Below are 21051 nucleotides of genomic sequence, written 5' to 3'. Positions count from 1 at the left end.
GTGTTTCTCACGCTTGGGCCTTGTTCTTGGACAAGTTGGTAATTACGAATTTAATAAAATACTTCGTACGAAATTATTTAAACATAAGTATAATAATATGTTGTATAAATAGGATATTATATACCATAGTTTAGCCGTTTCAGTATCAATTTAAATTAAAGTGCTTCGATCATTTGTTGAAGTTTGAAGGTCCCATAACTAGCTAGTGAGTTATGGATACACTTCTACTTTTTAATAATGTTTTTATTTAAAGGCTTGCTAAGCCAAGTTAGTTTTTATGGGAGTCGAACCCGTTATATAGATTGTGCGTTAACCAAGCTGGTAGCAGATTCGTTAAAATCGAAGGGAATTCCTATACTTGTTAGGTTATATAAGGTTCAGAATTTGCGAATCTGTAGACGGGATATATTTTGGACGTCAAGGCAGAATGGCAGAACCACCACGTCCGTCGTTACACAACTGAGCGTATTTAAGACAGTTTTTGCTTTGTACCACCACTATGTGGAACCCGCTGCCCAGAGAAGTTTTCCGAACCAATTCAACTTATGGTCCTTTATGAAAAGAGCGGCACCAATTCTTAAAAGGCCGGCAATGCACTCCTGAACTCTCTGGCTCTGAACTCTGAACTCTCTAATGAGTGTCCATGGGCGGCGGTATCACTTAACATTAGGTTATATATAAAACAAAATATTTGCAAATTCTTTCCTCTTTTTCGTCACATTTTACTGCTAAATAATAGTAAAATGTCCCAGAACTCCCACCAGGTCTGTTTGTGGACGCGGTTGGAGTACGTTTTGTCAGTGGACAAGAGTGCAAAAGTATTTTTTCAACTTCATTAAATCCCCCATTCAAACAGCCTTGCGAATTCAAACAAAGGACAGTTTTTACTCGCTTCGTGGGAACCGAGGCTCGCTCATCGCTACCTTCAGATACTTCCTTTTAGGGGTAACGGAAAATGAGTTACTATTGAACATCGACCTCAATGTGACTGAATCTTTAACATAGAACGACAATGCAAAATACTAATTAGATAGAAAACGCCGTAGATCTGTTCAAGGGGTTTTTTTAAATAAATCAACGAGGAAGTTAGTTACACTAAAAACCCCAAATTACACGCAGAAATACACTAATTACGACACACAAAATACTGTCACTAATTACTTTAATTAAAATCTTTAGCGCCCAATACTGCTTTTCAGCTGAGTGCTGCAAATGATTTATGCAAACAAAACAAAACACAGAGAGGAAAGATGGCGTTATGGTGTAGTAGTTGATCGCTTACGTGCGTTAAATTATTAATGAAACAGACGTAGAAATACGTCTGTATCTGGCTCGGTGGGTTACGGAACTTTAATATGAAAAGGTATTTGAAGAAGAAAATTTCTGTTTACGCGTTATACTGGTTTTGGTGAATAAAGACTGTATGTTTCAATAATAGCCTAGTACCATTGCAATCGACTAAAAATCTCGGAAACTGAGAGCCTTCAACCGTATTAGATTTTCCTAAGTTACTACTTTAACCTAACTTTAAGTTTATTTCGAAGATCTTAAGGATGGTGCAAACAACTGTATGATATATAATAACTATTAATTTAATTATTTTCTACATTCTTCGAACCCTTCACGTTGCTCTGGGGTTGAAAATCAACAATCAATTTCATATAATCTTCGTGTATTGGATAACAAATTGATAAACCTTATCTAAGCAAATCAAGCTAATAGAACAAACCATCTCTGTCATAAATTTCTGTTGGTCCTTATTTAAAATTGGCAATTTATTTAAAGATTTACTTATTGACGACACATCACCGTAAGGCGCGAAACACACAGAAAAGGCCTAAGGTGAAGGCACGGCGCAGACATCTTGCCGCTTCAAAACGCGTCAATACAAAATGTCCGTAAGCGGCACGTTGTTAATTATACTCAAGCGGCATGGCACAGGCACGTCGTTTCGTCGCCTGTTCCGCGTCGCTAGCAGTCGCGACTAGAGTGGCGAGCGCATCTTCGTCCTCTGAAGAAGAAGACATGCTATCACGATAAAGTCAGACTGCGTAATGACTCTTTGTGCCGTCTCTTCGCCTCTTTGATATAATTTTAAGTCGCATACGTGCCTTATCTGTTCCACGCCGGCTCTGCGCCTGCGCCGCGCCTTCACCTTACGCCTTTTCTGTATGTTTCGCGCCTTAAATTACAGGAAACTAAGCGAAACCAAGGATATTATGTTAGAATTGTGATGAATTTAAAGCATTTTTCGACTGATTGAAAACCAACCATTAAATTTTCGGAATGGAATATGACGTACGACGTACGACGACGACCTGAGTAGGAAGTCATCTGTGTAGGAAGGATGACCAGTACTTCCAACCTAAAGGGAGGATCCTCGTACATTAGAATGTAGTGGTTAGAACCACTGACTGTGCCGTCCGATGCTCCCAGTAAGAGTATGACATCATCGCAGTGAGAGGTGTGACACATCTATCGCCCAGATTGGTTGAGCCTCGATGAAGCGGTTTAAATTACTCGTTCTTATACTAGTTTACTCCATACGGTTAATATGAAAAATGTGAACAGTAATAAAAACATAAACAGAAATATGCGTTAGTGTACGATTTAAAATGGGTTTTGAAATATACATAACTGTTGAAATAAAGCTAACTAATGTAATTAATTGAGCTTTTATTTAATACTTGGAAGCAACGAGGGCGAACAAAGTGTGCGAAAGAGAGGACCTCCGAAAGCTAAAGAGCTCATAATATAAAGTTAACATTGACAATAATCTATTAATGAAGGCGGGAAATTTTAATTACAAAAAAGTAGTACCATAATCTAGGAAAGTAAAAAAACTAATAAAACTGTATACCTTTATTGACATGTACAAACATTCAATTATAATTACAATATAAAATTTCATATAAAAATAAACATGACTCCGACCTATTCGGCCTTTTGCTACACAAAATTTAGGTGCTCATTGTTAATTAGCACTTTTTGTCTTTCGAATAAATATAAACAACTCTGGGTTATCGTACTTCGATCTATCTTCGTATTAGCACCTTAAACTATCGATATATTTGTCTATGGAAAAAACAATATTATAGACGAATAATACGAATTCCATAGACAAGTTATAAATTGTGACAATAGATATTTTTTGGTTATACTCTATAAATTATATAAAATATAATACAACGTAACTTGACTAAAATGAAAATAGAAGTAAACTATTTTAATGAATTCTAGAATCCTATTCTCATTTTACTCCTCTGGATCTCGAACCATATTGAGATAATTAAATTTTTGGCTTAACAATGTTTTGCGTTTGATATTTTTATACCTATTTAAAACCTTCGGGAAACTTGACGCGTCTATTAGTAGTAGCAATATGACTTTGGGTGAGATTTAGAAACTTAGCGCGAATTATTGATTCCCGTGTGTCAAAATTCAGTACGTTTTTGACATACAAGAGTTAGACTTAGCGCTAAGTCTCGTTCTTAGAGTAACTTCTGCAAATCAAACTTAGGTCAGAATATATACCTAATACCGACCGTGCACTTTCCTATACATTAAATAGGCGATAGAAAATTTTATATTGAACATTATAATGCAGTATTAGTATAGCGAGGAAGGGAGTAGCAGCTAGTATTCACAATAGTTTTTATAAAATCAAAGGGTCATCTTCTGTAAAATAGTTGGTGGTACCAAAGATAAATTCTTATAAGACATGGCGAAAGAAAAAACAAACCACTAAAGTCTCAAGAATTTAAAAAGAAAGAAAACCGATAAAACAATTTAATGTCATTTATAAAAAAAGATTTTATTTTACGTTTTTTTGATGAAACACTTAAAATTATCTCAATATGGCGCGAGGAATTCTTAGGTCTAACTCCAACCCCAGATTTAGACGGATTGAGGTATGCACACTAGCTATGTTCACAAACTCTACTGGCTGTTCATATCTGTAAAGAAAATATACCATTAATTAATTCCGCTGATTCCAAATTTAGTGCTACACTTAACCTTTAGACAAACATACTATTGCGAAAACTACCCATTAGTCACGTGATTATTTTCATATCAATTGAATATGTGAATCGCGCCTGTCAAAGAGTATCTTGCCTGGGGTCACGATAATTAGGGACTGATAAATGTCAGAAATTCAAAGACTTTGAATTTACTGTCACTTTTTAACGAACAACACTATGTTCCACATGATTTCTTTTAGTGATTAATAATTATAATAAGGATATTTTAAAAAATAGCGTCTTTGTCTAGTAAATCGAAATACGAGGAAGGAACACGCACTAACATAATAGTGAGGACAACACGCTAACAAATAAGGTGAATTATGGTGGAAATGCCTACACCGCTTACACGAATTCGAGTCCGACCCGTCCGACCCACCAGTAGTAACGAGCACGACGCATGGTCAGTTATGATGACCCATGTTTGTTCAAAAATCGAATACTTAGTTCAATAAGATTTACATATTTAGATTGTTTATTTGCTTCTATGCTCAAAATAGGTAAAAACTCTCCCTTACCAGTATCGTGTCTCTCCCTCTGTAGCGCAATGTACTGTCGTATGAGACGAGCGATTTCGTGTGCCTGTTCTGCTTGAAGGCGTGTGACTCTCTGTTGCAGTAGCGATCCACACTTCACGTCCAAGAATAGGGTGCCATCTTCGGAACGCACCTGTAAGGGGAGAAAATACATGCATTTGTATTGCTTTAAAATTTTAATTAAATTAGTTAAGGACAGATTAATTATCAAGTTATTAAATTTCATATTATCTGATTCTACAAGAGGAAATTTACGAAGGAAATAAAATAATTACCTTTCTAGTAGAAATGAGTTCCGCGTGCGGCCAATGTGTGTCCGTATCGTGGGTGTGTGGGTGCAGCAGATGTACGCCGCGTCTGTTCAGAGCTAGGACGAATTCGCGCCATTCGCCCCCCGTGCCCCCTCCACCTACGCGGCGGACGGCGAAGAACGACGACCCGAATAGGGCCCAACGGGATAGTACCTGCAATGGAACGGAATCTGTCATCTACGAATCTCCATAGAGTACGGTACAAGTAAAAAAAGTTCAAGGTAAAGTTATGTAAAAGAAAAGATTTTGTCTAGAGTTATGTAACCTAACAGTAGTTAAGTTACATATATATATTTTAGTCAATAATTAGAAGTGTTAACAATATGTACCTAAGCAATCATCGCACACTTGAAACCAATATGAGCCCTTTAGTTTTTACCACATTCATCAATTATTGTAATTTAACATTCTCGTTTCCGATAATATCCAATACATGTGTCACTTAGATTTACGAAATCTTCAGTAAGTCAAGTTAGTTTTTTGTTAATCCCGTATAAATAATAAGTATGTATTAAAATGTAAGGCGAAGCACATCTATTGACATTGGTATTTTAATCCTATTTTAAATTATTACATGTATTTAGAAATAAAATACGAAAACTAAATTGATTACCCCGACTTTCTTGATATAAGGAAAATAAAAGAAAAAAGTTTAAGCACAAGAATTAAGAATGTTTCGTTAAATGAGTGCACAATAGCCAGTCTCTTCCATATGAACAGCACTTGAGGTAATAATTTCTACTTAAACTACTTATGGAAGGGCCTCTCATGGAGAAAAAGAGTTGGGCGAGGAAAGTGCGCTTTTTGGGTTGCTTATAGGTTTGAGTTTTGTGTGATGTGGTGTGGTCGGTGTGTGTTACCAAAAAAATTTTTTTGCATTAATATGATTGATTATTGGACGCTGTCAAATGGGATGATATTATTTTTATGGCAAAAACAAAAATAACACATTTTAATTATATTTAATGAGGTTAGGTACATACCTGGAGTACTTTGGATTTAGCAGCCTGCGGAGACAGAGCTCTAGCTTGGGGCCACTCGGCAGTTACCCAGGAGGCCCATTTGTTTGGTCTGGGGTCTCGTAACGCCAGTAAAGGTTTTGGGAGGAGGAACTTCAGGTCTCTCGGATGTGGGGGTTCAGCGAGGCCTGCAGCTCTATGGAGTAGGGCAGCCACTGAGGCAGCGTCACGGATTACGTTGGCTGCTGGTGGACCACCTCCTGGAAGAACTAGCAGAAGACCTTCCAGGTAGTCCGGCGCCACCTAGAAATTTTTCATACGGTTATAATGATGTTTTCGTAACATGACTTATTATTGTACGAAACATAGTTCACAAAGGATATATATTATGTATATATATCTATTAAAATTTATCTTTTTCTAACTATCCTAAAGAAGGGTTTATTTCATGGAATGGGAGACACCGTAACAGTTAAATATTATTTAAACTTAGGAAAGATTTAATTGGCATGTAAAGGGGTAAAACAGATCAAGCACGTTTGGTATGGAGATCTCCTTATTTAATAACTAACGGTAACATTTTTTTATATTTTGCAAATGAATATAGATAATGTAACATTGTAATGGCGAAATAAATTAAAATTGATCCAGTCATTGTTGAGTTTATTCGATACAACAATTCAATTTTTGATTATAAGTATACTGTGTAATAAATACCTGGTTAAAAAGCACTTCAGTATACAGCGGTGGGGCGTCAGTCCTCAGAGGGTGGTGCCACACTGACCGGCAGAAGATCAGGTAGAAGGGGTGATGAGCTCGCTGGAGCTCAGTGGTCACGTCTAGGACGTACTCGTCACTGGCCAAAGGCATGGTCAGTGCGTCACCGGAGACAATGCAATATAGAGAGAATTCGGCGCGTTCTGCTTCGCTACGGACGCCGATCTGAAAAATATTTCGTTATCAGATTTATTAGTACAAACTAACCGTTGATTTCATCAATTAAGAATACGAATGTGGTATTTAATTTAAGTACGTAACGTATAAGACGAGAGAACGTTAAGGTATATGCTACGGCGGCTTATAAATTGTCTACTCGGTCATTTATTAGATAGTCTAACGTTAACCAACATAAATGAAAGTTGAAAAACAATTTTTATATGCATTTGTCGCGCTCCAAAACAAGACTTGGATACATTTATACGAATCACAGTGGTTTTCTAAAACATATATACGGTTTATATATTGTTCTGTAAAATAAATAAAAAGGTAGCCGATTCAAGAAATCTGTTTTCCACGAGAATTCTTATTTGAATTCAGGATGTCTATATAGGTGTACTGATTAGTATAAATAATAAAGTTTATTAAAGATAAACTAATTTTGATTAAAGATAAATTATTTTTTTTATTTTTTATTTTTAACAATAGCATTTCGCAAATCGAAGGTTTTAAATGGAGACATCGGCAGAATGAAGGACTGTGTGGTCGCCCGCCTAGGTGGTCTGACTTGGTGGTTGTCAAGGAGGTTGGCTCCCAGTGCAGGGCTCACTGGAGGAAAATGGGGGAAGCTTACGTCCAGATATGGACCAAATAAAGAGGCTGATGGTAGTTATTTTTTGTGCCTCTGCTAATTAATCATGCTCACCAGTTCCGTTAGCTCATCAACAATATCCTGTACGGTAGTCGCGCAACGTGTGTTGACGACTCGTTCTGCGCCGCCTGGCAGTCGGTACAGCTGACGACGAGCTGAGCGACCGGCTGATACTGCTGTAACCTATGAATATGGGTTGCAAAATTTAACCATAGAACAATATCTCTGTCATGGAAATTTGTTAAAAAAATGTAATAAAATATCAATAAAAAGCTGATCTATGAATAAAAGGCAGACATGTGTTTGCTCTGTGCCTTAAAATTTATGTAATAAAAAAAATCGCGGTTGTTTAAAAAATTTAATTAATGTAATGCAAAACCGGTGAATGGTTAATAGACGAAAATAGAAATTCAACAAAAATATTCAGGCAGTTTGAAAAAGTATTGTACATATTTTATGATATCATTTTGCGTAACGATTTTTAGTTATTTTATTTTAACAAGTATTTTTAAAATACCTCTTCAATACTGGGCACATTCTTGCGTCCGCCACATCGGACGGTTTTCCTGAAGTTAGCGAGACAAACTGCTGCAGTTCCTTGGCACGGTCTTCGCCGATCAGCTGCTGCCGCTGACAAGTATTCCACTAAGAATGGCCTAAATAAAATAAAACGTAATAATTACCGTTAGTTATTGAACAAAGAGTTCAACACCTACCGCATTATATCTATTTTACCCTTTTAGCTACTTTTTGTTGGTGTAGTTTCCTAGTTGATGAAAGAGGCAATGTTTATAGATACATAGACGGATAGGTAGAAAGACAAAATTGTAAGTAGATATATCATTTGTGAAATATTTATGTTTGTTACAGTAACTCAAATCGATACTGCAATAGGATGGTAAATGGTTACTTGGCAACGAACAGGTTCTTAGATTTATAAGCGAGGCAACTACCTATAGACGTAGTTACTCCCCGAAAGTGTGGTCAGTTGCAGGCTCATCAGCATTTTAGTTATCATTTCATGTAATAGCGCTCATATAGAATTGAAATAACAAGTAATCTGTGGTTCTCGTGTGGTTATTATAGAATGAGAATTGGATTTTTTGATATGTAAAGCATCCCCCTGACACATGAACCGATATACATTTATTTAATTTCTAATTATACTAAAAACACTTGAAACGACGCGTTATGTGAATAAGGTAATAAATGGACGTTTATATTTGTTTAAGATTTTAGAACATAAGCCTAAGAAAATAATATTGTATTGGCTTGAATAGTACAGGAGGCTGATGAGACATTTTCATTGTGGTAAGTTTAATAATAAAATGTATTTACCAATACATTTTATAATAAAAAATAATTTTACGCATATTAAGTCCACATAATTTAAAGGAATTCATTTTAAGAGAGTAATTTTTGTTGACAAAAATATCTGAGAACGTGAATGTAAACGATACAAGCAAGAACATTTACGATGTTAGGGCTTACAAAAGTAAACTTATCTCTTAAATTATTTAGTATTTTGTCAAATACATATCTAATACCTATTTATTACGTATACATATACAAATGCAAACCAAAAACATTTAGGAGTAGTATTTTCTATTCCCGCAATTTTAGATGTGTTTAAAAAAACGTACCTGAGTGTATCTGAGCAGGTAAAGTACGCAGCAAGAATTGACATGAGTCTCCAAGCACGCTGGCATGAGTCTGGTGTGGCGGATCTGTTTGACGTGGTCTGCTTCATCAGTTGACAGTAGACTTCATCACGGAGTTCTGGCACTGAGTGGCAATGCTGAAATGGCATTAACGATAAAGACACATTTATATATGCGATATTTGTTATAAGAATTTAGGCTGCCTTTTTTATAGGCTCCGTTTTTAAAGATGTATATTTCAAGAATAAAAATGTAATAATAATTGAAATTTTGATAATATAAGAATATAATTATTGTATTAATAGAATAATAATTACGTATTCATATTTAATATACCATTATTAATTAACTTAGTCAGACAAAAGGGCATTTGAATGTTAAAAAAATCCGCCTACGAGTATATGTGACCGATGTATTAAAGTAACGCAACCAACATACCATAAGAACAGTGTAGACACATTTGACTTCGGTCAAATCCTGATGCATAGCTCTCTCTGGTGGTTGCAAATCACCACAGTATGCCCTTACGCATGTAAAGCATTCTAAGGCCGGTGGAGCTAATGCTGCGGGAAGACGAAGTAATGGAGCACGCAGGGGCGTGGCTTGCCACTTGACGACATCAGTTTGAGCTTTCCAAGTCCACTCGTTGCGTTTCGCTTTGCTCTTCAGAGACGAGTCCGCTTTAAGAACTTCCAATCTGCAATAAAAATAGGACTTTAGAATAGAGGGAAGGGTTTTAACTTGCTGAGGGAATTCCTAAGGAAATGAAAAGGTTTGAAGAACTTTGCACTAAAAAAAAATGTGTCAATGACGTAATTGGATACGGAAGTAGATAATACATTTTTATACAATTCGACAAGGTAAATTGTCTAAAAAGTGAAAAACTTCGGATTTATACACGTATTTTAAACAAATATTACACTTTCGAAACACTTTCTGCATATCATCGTCAGTCGACACTCGATAAGTAATCTGTCTGTTGCTTTTCAATAAACAATTTGCTGAATAACTCTGTGTCATCGATTTTTGTAATATTTTTAAAATGTTAATAAAAATATTGCATTTGGCGTTCCTTTTTTATAAATCATTTGCTACTATTGATAATTGATTCAAGACTTTGTTGGGGAAATCAAATAAACTACCTCTGTTCTCGAGTTCGCAAACATAATATGTGTACAAACGCCTTAGAAAACCTTCTGATCCACATACAATCAAGATTGTGTATACTGCATTATTTACGTAAACATTAAGTTACACAAATACATTTTAGTTATTAAGAAAACGGAAGCAAAATCTCTTTGGTTATAAATAATTACATCATCGTAAGGTTTAATTAAAAATATGAATATATTAGATGGAAAGTTGTAACCATAGATAAATTATTCATATAATATTTAATTCATTATGGTTTTATATTAGCGCCATCTGAATACTAAATAATGTCTTCAAGCTATTAATCTTAAAATTAATACATATTATTTAAATTAATATACTTTAGCGTGTATGTATACGTTAGCATATTTACAATATATTGGTTGTTAAAAATACTTTATTTGACTTGAATACTGGTAAGCATTAAATGTCAGCAGTATGGTACTTAAAACTAGACTCAGTTTTGTGTAACACATAGCTAGCTATCTGCGGTTAAGAGTGAGATTACAATTAGATAAAGAAATATGATTTTGAAATATATAGAACTGGGGGCAAATGGGCAGGAGGCTCATCTGATGTTAAGTGATATCGCCCGCCCATGGACCCTCTTAATGTCAGAGGGCTCACGAGTGCGTTGCCGGCATTTTAAGATCTAGTACGGTCTATTCTTGAAGGACCCTAAGTCGAATTGGTTCGGAATACTTCAGTGGGCAGCTGGTTCAACACAGTGGTGGTGCGCGGCAAAATATGCCTTAAAAAACGCTTAGTTGTGGAATGATGGACGTCGAGGTGATACGGGTGGAATTTCGTGTTCTGTCTCGACGTCCGATGATGAAACTCAACTGCAGGTATCAATCCGAACAACTCCTCTGAACACTCTCCACGGTAAAATTATTATTATGACGAAATACAAGAATAACAATAAATTCTGAGCGCGTTTATTTTTTACGAGTAATATTATTATTTTATACACAGCTTTTTATCAAGTAAAACACCCATCCCGAGAAATCACTTATGTAAAACCGCGGGAAAACTTAAATTGAAATTCAATAGGTTCTGCAGCGTATACGTCGTTAAATAACGAACAATGCGCAAACGCAAGAAAGTGGAAATTATCCGCATTCCCTACAGTAGGAAGGTAGGAACATGTTGTTTAGTTACCGTAACCAATTGTTTTTATGCGCTTTTTTCATAGTATACGTATTCGAGTTTATAAAGTTGTTTAGAAATTAGAAATATTATTTTTACAAGCCCCTTTTCATATTCCAATTTTTAATTGACAACAGTTTTGATTCCTAGCATTTGCTTTGATACATTACTGCTTTTATATGCAGACGCTTTTGTGGTTTGTGTATTGTATTTATAAATAAGTCGACAAAATTAATAAAAATAAAATAAATCAGTGGCGCTACAAAGGTCTATGCCTCAGATTTCTGTATCAGTTACATGGTCACTTGTCAATCTAACAGGCAAGTAGGTGATCAGCCTCTTGTGTCTTACACACGCCTTCGACTATTGGGTCTAAGGAAAGCCGGTTCCCTCAAGATTTTTTACTTTACCGTTCGATCGAATCTTAATTGCGCACATAGACAGATAGTCCATTGGTGCACAGTCGGGGATCGAAAATACGACCCCAGGGATGAGAGGCGCAATAATTTGGACTGGACATTGGACAATTACTGGACACCGTAAAACAGGTGTCAAAACAGTTACAACGTGAAGTGATAATATCTATTAAACAATAAAACTTCTTTACCTGTAACGCAAGTAATTATTGTGCGAATTATCAATTAAATCTCAAGTCATGTAACTTAATTAGTAGGTACTGTACTGACGTAATCTTGCATAAGTTGTAATGGCTAAGTATTAAGTATTACTAAGTAGACAACAATATTTGTTTAGACAGTCTTTAGTACAATTATAAGCAGTGTTGGCCTAGTGGCTTCAACGTACGACTCTCATCCGTGAGGTCGTAGGTTCGATCTCCAGCTGTGCAACAATGGAGTTTCATTCTATGTGCGCATTTAACATTCGCTCGAACGGTGAAGGAAAACATCGTGAGGAAACTGGCTTCCCTTAGACCCAAAAAGTCGAAGCGTGTGTTAGGTACAAGAGGCTGATCACCTACTTGCCTATTAGATTGTCAAATGATTATGAAACAGACACCAATTTGAGGCCTAGACCTAAAAAGGTTGTAGCCACTGATTTATTTTTTATTTTATAAGTAAAATTATGTTTTTTAACATCTTAACCTGTTAATCATGGAAGTGACAACCTATTTATATTATTTTAAACAAAAGCAAAAACAAAACAAGAAATCCTGAAATTGTAGTTTTTATATATTGCTTCCTCAGTGAACATATACTATAAAAAAACGAATGAATCTCAGCCGCTTAGTTGAGTAAAATCACTGATTTAATAGGCTTGGTTTTATATAACAAGGTGTCAATAACTCCACTGCTCAATGAGAAAAAAGAAACGCTCTAACCAAGACACGTGCGTTGAAAATCTTATGAGATCGCGGAAATGTTTCCGCTTTTTAAACAAGATCTAGGTAAGCCGCACTATTTTACCTTTTGTATCAAATGCAGTGTACGGTTCCTGGGTAATCGGGGTGCTTTAAATAAAAGAGGATTTTAGTTTTACTCTATATTAACCACTCCCGTACAACAAAAGAATATAAGCGAAATAATGAAATGTTAATTGCTAGGTAAGGGGCGTAACTCCCACGATTTGGGAAATCGCCACGCTTATAAAACTAAGATATCCTGAGTGAGCAAAACGTACAGCCTTGGCTCGTACATACAGTAATCCCCCCTATAAACCGGTATCCCTATAACGCGATTTCCGTCCCCCATACAAGGTGGAGATTTCTCAAGCAACGGTTTTACGAGAATACTCCTACAACGCAATTTCCTATTATGACATTTATAGTTATAGATAATTATCAAAGTACTAATTATTAATTGATAGGTAATAAGATTACAAAAAATATTTGACATTTAGCATTGTGCTATCTATTATAACTACAAAAAAGTTTATACCAACGGGATGCTTGCAACCAAATACAATGTTCCAAGGATCCACAATGACACAGGATGTTAATCACATCGGCGTATTCTCCTATAAATCTAAAATCGTATCCTGGGTAGTGGGTGTTTTAAGGATGGTCATACATTATTGTAAGTTTATCACTAGGTTACTAAGATCTTTGACTACTTATGAGATGTTCCATATGTTAAAAACGTATTGGATTTGACATACAAATGTCGCACTTAGCGATAAGCCTCAACTGAGTATCTTACTTATATTTCTGTATTTGTTTCATTTTTCAATCTAATAGGCAAGTAGGTGATCTGACTCCTGTGCCTGACACACGCCGTCGACTGTTTGAATCTAAGACATGTCGGTTTCCTCACGATGTTTTCCTTCACCGTTCGACGTAATGTAAACTTACCCCAAGTTAAGTCGTTTTAAAAATGTAAGAATTAGGCCCCTTTGCGATGAATTATGAAAAATAGGATTGAGTTTTGAAAGGCTTAATATAGAACCACGAGTTAACTGACATAATTAAATTAATGTCATTGCGCCTGCAGTGCTATATAGTCGTAGGTTGCTTTACAACTTTCCATTCCAATCATAAATGACCTTTTAAAGCTAGGCTTATAAATAGGAACTATATCAATCTGTATAGTCTGTGCAGAGAATGTTTAAGTAATCCGGGTATTAAGGAATGTTGAATGTGGTGACTACTGTAAAGTATAAACTACTAACGTAAAATATATGCAGGTAAAGGGATGAAGTATGGCTCGTTATAGGTGCAATAAAGATATTAGATAAATAGTACATACGTTGTTATAATAATCGGCACTGTTGGAGGATTATTTTATTTTATTTATTTTTGAAGTTATACTACTTTTGGTAAAGAAAAATGATGAGAGTAAATTTTTGCAATGCGCGAGCACCACCGACACAAAAAACCGACACCCTAAAGTTAGCTATAGTCAACATTTTAGTTTTTTCTATTGTTAGTGTCGTTTTTTCTACAAACGTAGAATAAAATTTTTGAAAAGATTTTTATCTTGTTACGCCAAAGAAGTACATAAGTACACGCACGTTTTTTTTTTAATTTAATTAGTTTTTGCTCGCAGACATGTTAAAATTAGGACATGAAAAGATATTTGAAAACGATTTGAGACTTAAGAAGGCGCTAATCAGATATATACACCCTCACAATCGAGGATCGATTTTCTTTTTTACCCGATGCAGGCTTGATTCCCGGAAAAAACACAAGTAATTTATATGTAATATACATATTAAAGTATCTGCTTGATAATAACTGATCAGCAAATATGGCAACAAAGCATTCACAATATGTCAATGCCTTAAAACAGTGTTTCCCAACGTGCGGCCCACTCCCACAGGGGGGCAATTTGATTGTTAAGGGGGCCATTCGAAAGTTCATTAAAATTATTTGTGATTTGAAATTCGTTAACAATTTCCTAATAATTTCTTTAACTTTTCTTTCTTTCTATATTAAAAATTATATGTTTGGGACATAAGAATCTTAGAAAGGCTAAGTTGGGGCATGGCACAAATAGGTTTGGAAACAGTGCCTTACAGGGTTATTAAATATATGCAATAATTGAGCAAATCAGTAATCAACTATGAAATATATATAATATATATAGATAATAAATATTATATATGACATTTAATGCAACATTTTTATTCTCACAAGATGTTGTGTTCTTCCTCATCACCATCTCCTGCACACGATAGACTGTCTCCCGACATCTCAGCCAAATCCTCTTTTATCGACATTATAACACAACACTTATGATTAAAATTATTTAACACATCACGTTTATCCGTTAAATACTAACTTCTAACACTAAATTGCAGTTTTGAGATTAAACTCGAGTTCATTGCTCTTAAAATTTATTTCAGCGATTTTCAAAACGTTATTTGTCCTATTCCAGTGAAGTCCGGATCTTTTATGATATATGTAATATTCCTAAATTGTGTATCGGAAAATCGAAGTTAAAAACCGGCGCGTTCGACCGATGACCGGTAACTGAGGTGCGCGCACGCATTCGGGCGAAAGTGTTTGAACGGACCTAATCAATTACTTTGAATTTCATTCGACCGTTTAGTGTTTGTTTGTACACGATATTTTGTAATTATTCACGTTCTTATTTAACTAAGGGATGCCTATTGCTTCATGTATTTACATATTTTTACTACTTGTCGCCTGGAGGTTATAACTCCACGGGATATAATAATAAAAATAAGCTAGAAAATACTCCCTACCACAAAACTGTGGTCTCTACGACTACGAACCAAATTGTTTTCGATAAAGTAATTATTTTTACCTCGTGCAACAAATTTAATTATTTTTCAGCGACAGTCTTAATATAAAGAAAATTGTATGAAAACGTTCCAGTAGTTTTATCTCGTATGTCTTATATAGTTTTGCACTTCTTGCGTTCACGTTATCTAATTTAATTTTTTTTTTCTCAGTGGTTGCCTGGAAGTGATCACTAGATCGCATTTAATTGTACTGTACGACTGTATACATGCAACGAAGTGTTTATAAATCGATAAAAGGTTGCTTCTCTCTTCCAAAAGCAATTATCGGTTTTATCTTAATCTGTTATATGAACAATGTCTTGAAATAGATGTGGACATACAACGAACATTAGCAAGAATATAGGTATTAAGAGAAACTGTTTATATGACGTGCCTACTATTTTAGTTTGTCTGTTAGTACATACTATTATCTGATAAAAAATAATAAAATTCGGTGTGTCAGCCCTACATGTTAAATAGGCGCATGTGAAGTGTATAATTACTAGGAAGTAATTTCACATGGCAATATTGAATGTTCTTATAGCTAATATGCGAGCTCACATATTGGAAGATACTTAATTGCCTTATGAATATGCACAGTATGGCGAATAGTAATTTACGCGCACGTAATATTTGATCAACAAGTTTGCTAACAAATAATTTATATCATAATTTGTAATGGTTTAAGTAAGAATAATAGATGTGCTAATTTTGTTGTTTACTATGAATGAAAAGTGAATTTAATATAAAAACTTTAAGACCTTACCTTACCATTTCTATTGCAATTATTTAAATTATAATACGGATTTCTGTACGGGGAAATTGCTAGTATTACAACACATTAGACAAAAAGGCTAAATGTAAATTTGTATTGTATTTGCCTTTCAGACAGGATGAAGGCTGTGGACCATATCGCCTTGTTTCAGTAAATATTTTGCTATCAACTAAATTTCACTTCACGGAACACTGCTTTTTAAAATGGCGCCAAATTTACAAAAAACATAAAAAACAAACTGTCACATTTGACATATCATTCGGAATACTTGCATGCGATGGAGCATCCGCGCCACCGTCGCAACGCACGGCATTGTAACCAGCCGGTGCACGATGTCAACTGTCAAATGCGTTACGCGCGAACGATGCTCATCACAAGACTAACTGGGGCTCCGCAGTTTTTCCCAAGAGTTTACGGATCATTGTTTCACGGCCTTGGCCTAAACTATTACCGAATCGGACAGATTATGCAAAAAATAGAGCTTTTCGAATCTTTTGACTTTAAATTTTTGGCCTACATTTAAGATCATTGACATGGACGCTTCGAACTATAACTCAAAACTAAAGCAAGGGGTTTTTGATTAATAGTACTGGAACTAATAATTTGTCTAATAAAACGAAATACACAAATTATGTATAAAAATACACTTGTGTTTTATGGTATCTTATACATTCAAAATAAGAATTAGTATTTTTTAGACGTTATAAAAACCTTATTATAATAATTGAGTATTCAAATGGAAAATCTGACGTTTATCGTAGAATTGTCACAAAATAAATTGCGTCCATTATTCATTTCACATTCGGAAAGATTAATGATATTGTAATAGATAAAGAAAATAAAAGATTTAAAATGATAAAGATACCTTACTCTGAAGTTTTTTTATAAATTCCGCACACAGACACAATTTTACATTACAATCCAGCCTAACTAAGTAATAATACGTAATTTAAAACTAATTTGATTTACTAAAAAGAATATTTAAAATAAGAAAGTATCCAATACTACTTACAGTCTCTATTAAAGGGAAGAAACTCTGTTTTTGTGTACTACTTTTTATCCACCTACCACAGTTTAGCACTTAAGACCAACGAGTACACTAATTCACTAATACGAATGGTTTGGTGGTGAATTAATGTTTTAATTTTTTGATAGATAGCTATTTTTAATAAATCATAGTTTAAAGAAGAGCCGTAATAGAAAATTTCCTGGTTGTAATAGGTACTTAAACAGTCAACCGAAATTCTTACCCACAATAGGCATTTTTATTGTAAAACCGAATTGCTGTTAAATAATTATAGCACTAATTAAACGAAGGAGAATTTCGTAACATTCTGTATTATGTTTATGTTATAACAGCTGAAATTATGTAAAGTAAGCAGAAATGTTTGATGCACAACACAATGCAAGCTATACGCCATTGTGCCGTGGAAATTAGGTCGTAATTTGTTTATTCTCAGCGTTGACATCAGCACTTTCAGACCTTACTATTAAATGTATTATTGTCTTTACATTGTGCACAAAACAAATACGTAATATTGTATCGGCAAGGCAACTCTAGAACTCAAATTCACCAATGATTTTTAATGTTCAAGGCAATTGTTCCCATGATTTAATTTTCTACATAATTAATTTATATAGCAATTTGTATTATAACTTTAATACTAAAGTAGAACTTCCAATTTTTTTATAGAACAGGAGGCAAGCGGGCAGGAGGCTCATGGATGTTAAGGATGTTAAGTGATACCTCCAGCCATGGACACGCTCAGTGCCAGTGGCCTCACGAGTGCGTTTCCGGCCGTTTAAGAATTGGAACGCTCTTTCTTGAAGGACCCTAAGTAGAATTGGCTCGGAACTACTTCAGTGGGTAGCGCGCTGCAAAAACGCTCAGTTGTGGAACGACAGATATGAAACGATAATGAAACTCAGCTGCAGGTTAATCCGAACAACTCCTCTGAACACTCTCCGTGCTAAAGGTAGAATATTATGCAGAGAGACCCCACATATCTACGCAACGCCTAGGGATCAAGCTGCTCGGAAAGGGATTGGTCGATAATTCGAGCAATTTTTTTATGAATACGGTAAAATTATTTATTTATTATTTAAGTAAGAAAAGCATCAGCCCTAGAAATAAACGATCGCATTGAATGTAAATGTCGACACCCACGATTTTCCTTGGGAACAATACAAAGTCGACACAGTTTTGATGACAATATGTCATTGAAAAGTTCTTTAACAGAAAATTTTTATCACAACTTTTTTATTATAGACGTTATAGCCATTTAAGATCAATAAACGTTTAGTACAACCTTTTCTGGGTCTTATATTTCTTTTGTTTTTTTTATTAACAAGTCGGTGAACTTCGATACATATTTTTGTGTCAAAACTTTACACATTTTTTTAAAACTAAACCTGTATAAGAAGTATAAGACTCTGATTACACCACTTTTCAAGAAAAGTGTTTTTCTTAAAAAATAAATTAGTTTTAACTTTCACTTTATCCTGCATTAACATTGGTCCTTCCAGCACGGATAGTAATTGAAAATAAGGAATTAATTACTTCAATCAAGGTCATTTTAGGATATCAAGAAGAAAAAGGATTTTGTACGTTAGTCGGTATAGTTTTTCTTATGTTGTTTAAATTATTTAATAACCTGATTTAATTATTGTTATGTATCAAAATTGATTTGTTTCAATTAATATAGTTGTATATTATTATTTCTACAGCTATGACAACCAAATGATAAATTTATTTCTAATAAGACAAAAGACATCAAATATTTCACAGCAAAGAACAGTTTGGAAATTTCAATTGTCGTTTTTAGTATTTTTCTTTACTTATTGTTTCGCCCTTAAACGTTCCCTTCACTTCCACAAGTATTTCAAGATCATAATTAGCCAAATCTAACCATTCTCGAGTTTTAGCGAGACAAACGAACATCAATTTCTTTTTATACCTATAAGATATTCTATAGTTGACATATGTCATCGATTATAAATATCACAGAGTACAAAAAGGCGACCTCAGGGTCTGTAATGTCATATGCCTTAAAATCTAAAGGATATTTTGGCATAACGGATTTTTATAAATACATAATTAGTAGATAACTATGGCCTTAAGCGAAATAAGATTTTAATAGTAGTTTTTAGTAATTATAAATCCGCAATCTGAATTTCTAAATAGTAATGTGGAACAAACTCACGCGCTATTACAGACTTTATAATCCATTGTTAGTATGTATTACGTATTTTGATATTATCTCGCATTAATTGCGAGTCGAATGAACTTTAATGTGAAAAATATGTAGTTTTAAGGAAATGGAGGATTGCGATGGAATAGCACGAGGCGGTTATGGGAAAGTTTACGTAAACACTTGAATATTCAATTTATATGAGTATTCGATTGATTACACTTATTAAGTCAATAATTATTTATGATAAAAATACACTGCCACAGGGACCAAACTTTTTAAATTTGTTTTAATTTCCTTTTTATTCATTTTTATTATTACTATGTAGGTTAAGAAAATTGTAAATACTGTATATTGAATTGTTATGATTACTAATAAAAACATTTTTGATTTCAACATGTTAATATCGAGGAATGCTTTATTGCGTAGAGAGGTTTTTATATACCTTTGCTATTCAAAGTACATACGTAAACATTCCTCCACCAAGCAATATGTGCCGGGAATGTATCATGTAAATTTTTTTGCATGTATCGTCTGTGGTAAGGAACGTAAAATTGTCTTTGGTACGATGTATGTAGATAATTCTCGCTTCAAAATAATTTTCATATTAAATACGTAATAGCAAATATTTTTTTAATTCAGAGAAAATTTACATCATCCTCTACAATTTCCATCTATTCAGTCGATTTAAAAGCTTTGTCCTTTACTAACTTGGACTTACCGCGCTGAACGCCCAATAAAAAGTAAATCTTTAAAAATACTCGAACGTGAAGGATATTTAGATAATTTAGTACTTACTCAGGGCTCTGTCTAAAGTGATCAACTGCAAACTGCAGCAATGGGTGTCTGCCATCGTGTTGCTGTTCTCTTCTTTCTTCGTGTATCTCCCTCTCTCTTTCCCTCTCTCGCGGTGGGCTCGTTCTTCTATCTAATTCCTCTTCCCGACTCTCTCGGGCAGATCTGATTTCTCGCGATTCCCTTAATTCTCGTGACTCTCTGGACTCTCGGGACTCGCGGGATTCCCGGGACTCCCTGGTCTCGCGTTCACGTGTCTCTCGCTCTGGTAGCCTGTCTTTTACGTTGGTCGTGCCATTTGTGGTAGGTTTTGGTTGTATCTGTAAAGAAAGAAATATGCTTTAAAACATTTCACATATAAAAGACTTGTCCTTGATTGTTATTAATTTTAATGGTAGTAAATATCGTTGAATCTGAATAAAAACGCAAGAATAATTAATAATAATAAATCGTTTATTTGCGAAGAAGTGGTACATTCAGATTGATTAATTATAGCTATATAAAAAAAACAATCAGCCATATAAAAATAGGCATGCAAATGTCATATAATTTATCATAATTAATTGTCATAATAACACGCGTACTATTCTTTACGCCATATTTTTGTAAAATTCGAGTATTTGATGTCTACTGCTGCTACGGTGACTTTGTTACTATACGTATTACGCTAGGGTACTTGCTGCATTTTTATTTCTCTAAATAGTACAAA

General features: G+C 34.6%; 1 protein-coding gene across 1 annotated transcript in view; it reads right to left on the bottom strand.

Annotated features, from left to right (window-relative positions):
* Nucleotides 1–2847: 2847 nt before the first annotated feature.
* The window catches only part of LOC125050776 (myosin-VIIa), a 77146-nt gene continuing 58942 nt past the window's right edge, over nucleotides 2848–21051 (bottom strand). The window contains exons 24-33 of the mRNA XM_047650771.1: nucleotides 20346–20662; nucleotides 9516–9774; nucleotides 9060–9214; nucleotides 7934–8072; nucleotides 7471–7599; nucleotides 6546–6770; nucleotides 5853–6131; nucleotides 4834–5022; nucleotides 4541–4691; nucleotides 2848–3956 (exon numbers count right to left, since the gene is read on the bottom strand). Of these exons, the coding sequence (XP_047506727.1) occupies nucleotides 3940–3956; nucleotides 4541–4691; nucleotides 4834–5022; nucleotides 5853–6131; nucleotides 6546–6770; nucleotides 7471–7599; nucleotides 7934–8072; nucleotides 9060–9214; nucleotides 9516–9774; nucleotides 20346–20662 (1860 nt within the window). The 3' untranslated portion in view covers nucleotides 2848–3939. The remainder of the gene's footprint in view (nucleotides 3957–4540; nucleotides 4692–4833; nucleotides 5023–5852; nucleotides 6132–6545; nucleotides 6771–7470; nucleotides 7600–7933; nucleotides 8073–9059; nucleotides 9215–9515; nucleotides 9775–20345; nucleotides 20663–21051) is intronic.

This window comes from Pieris napi, chromosome 7 (assembly GCF_905475465.1).
Source record: "Pieris napi chromosome 7, ilPieNapi1.2, whole genome shotgun sequence".
NCBI lineage: Eukaryota > Metazoa > Arthropoda > Insecta > Lepidoptera > Pieridae > Pieris > Pieris napi.
Note: the sequence above shows the minus strand (reverse complement) of the source record. Positions and strands in the feature narration are given on the sequence as shown.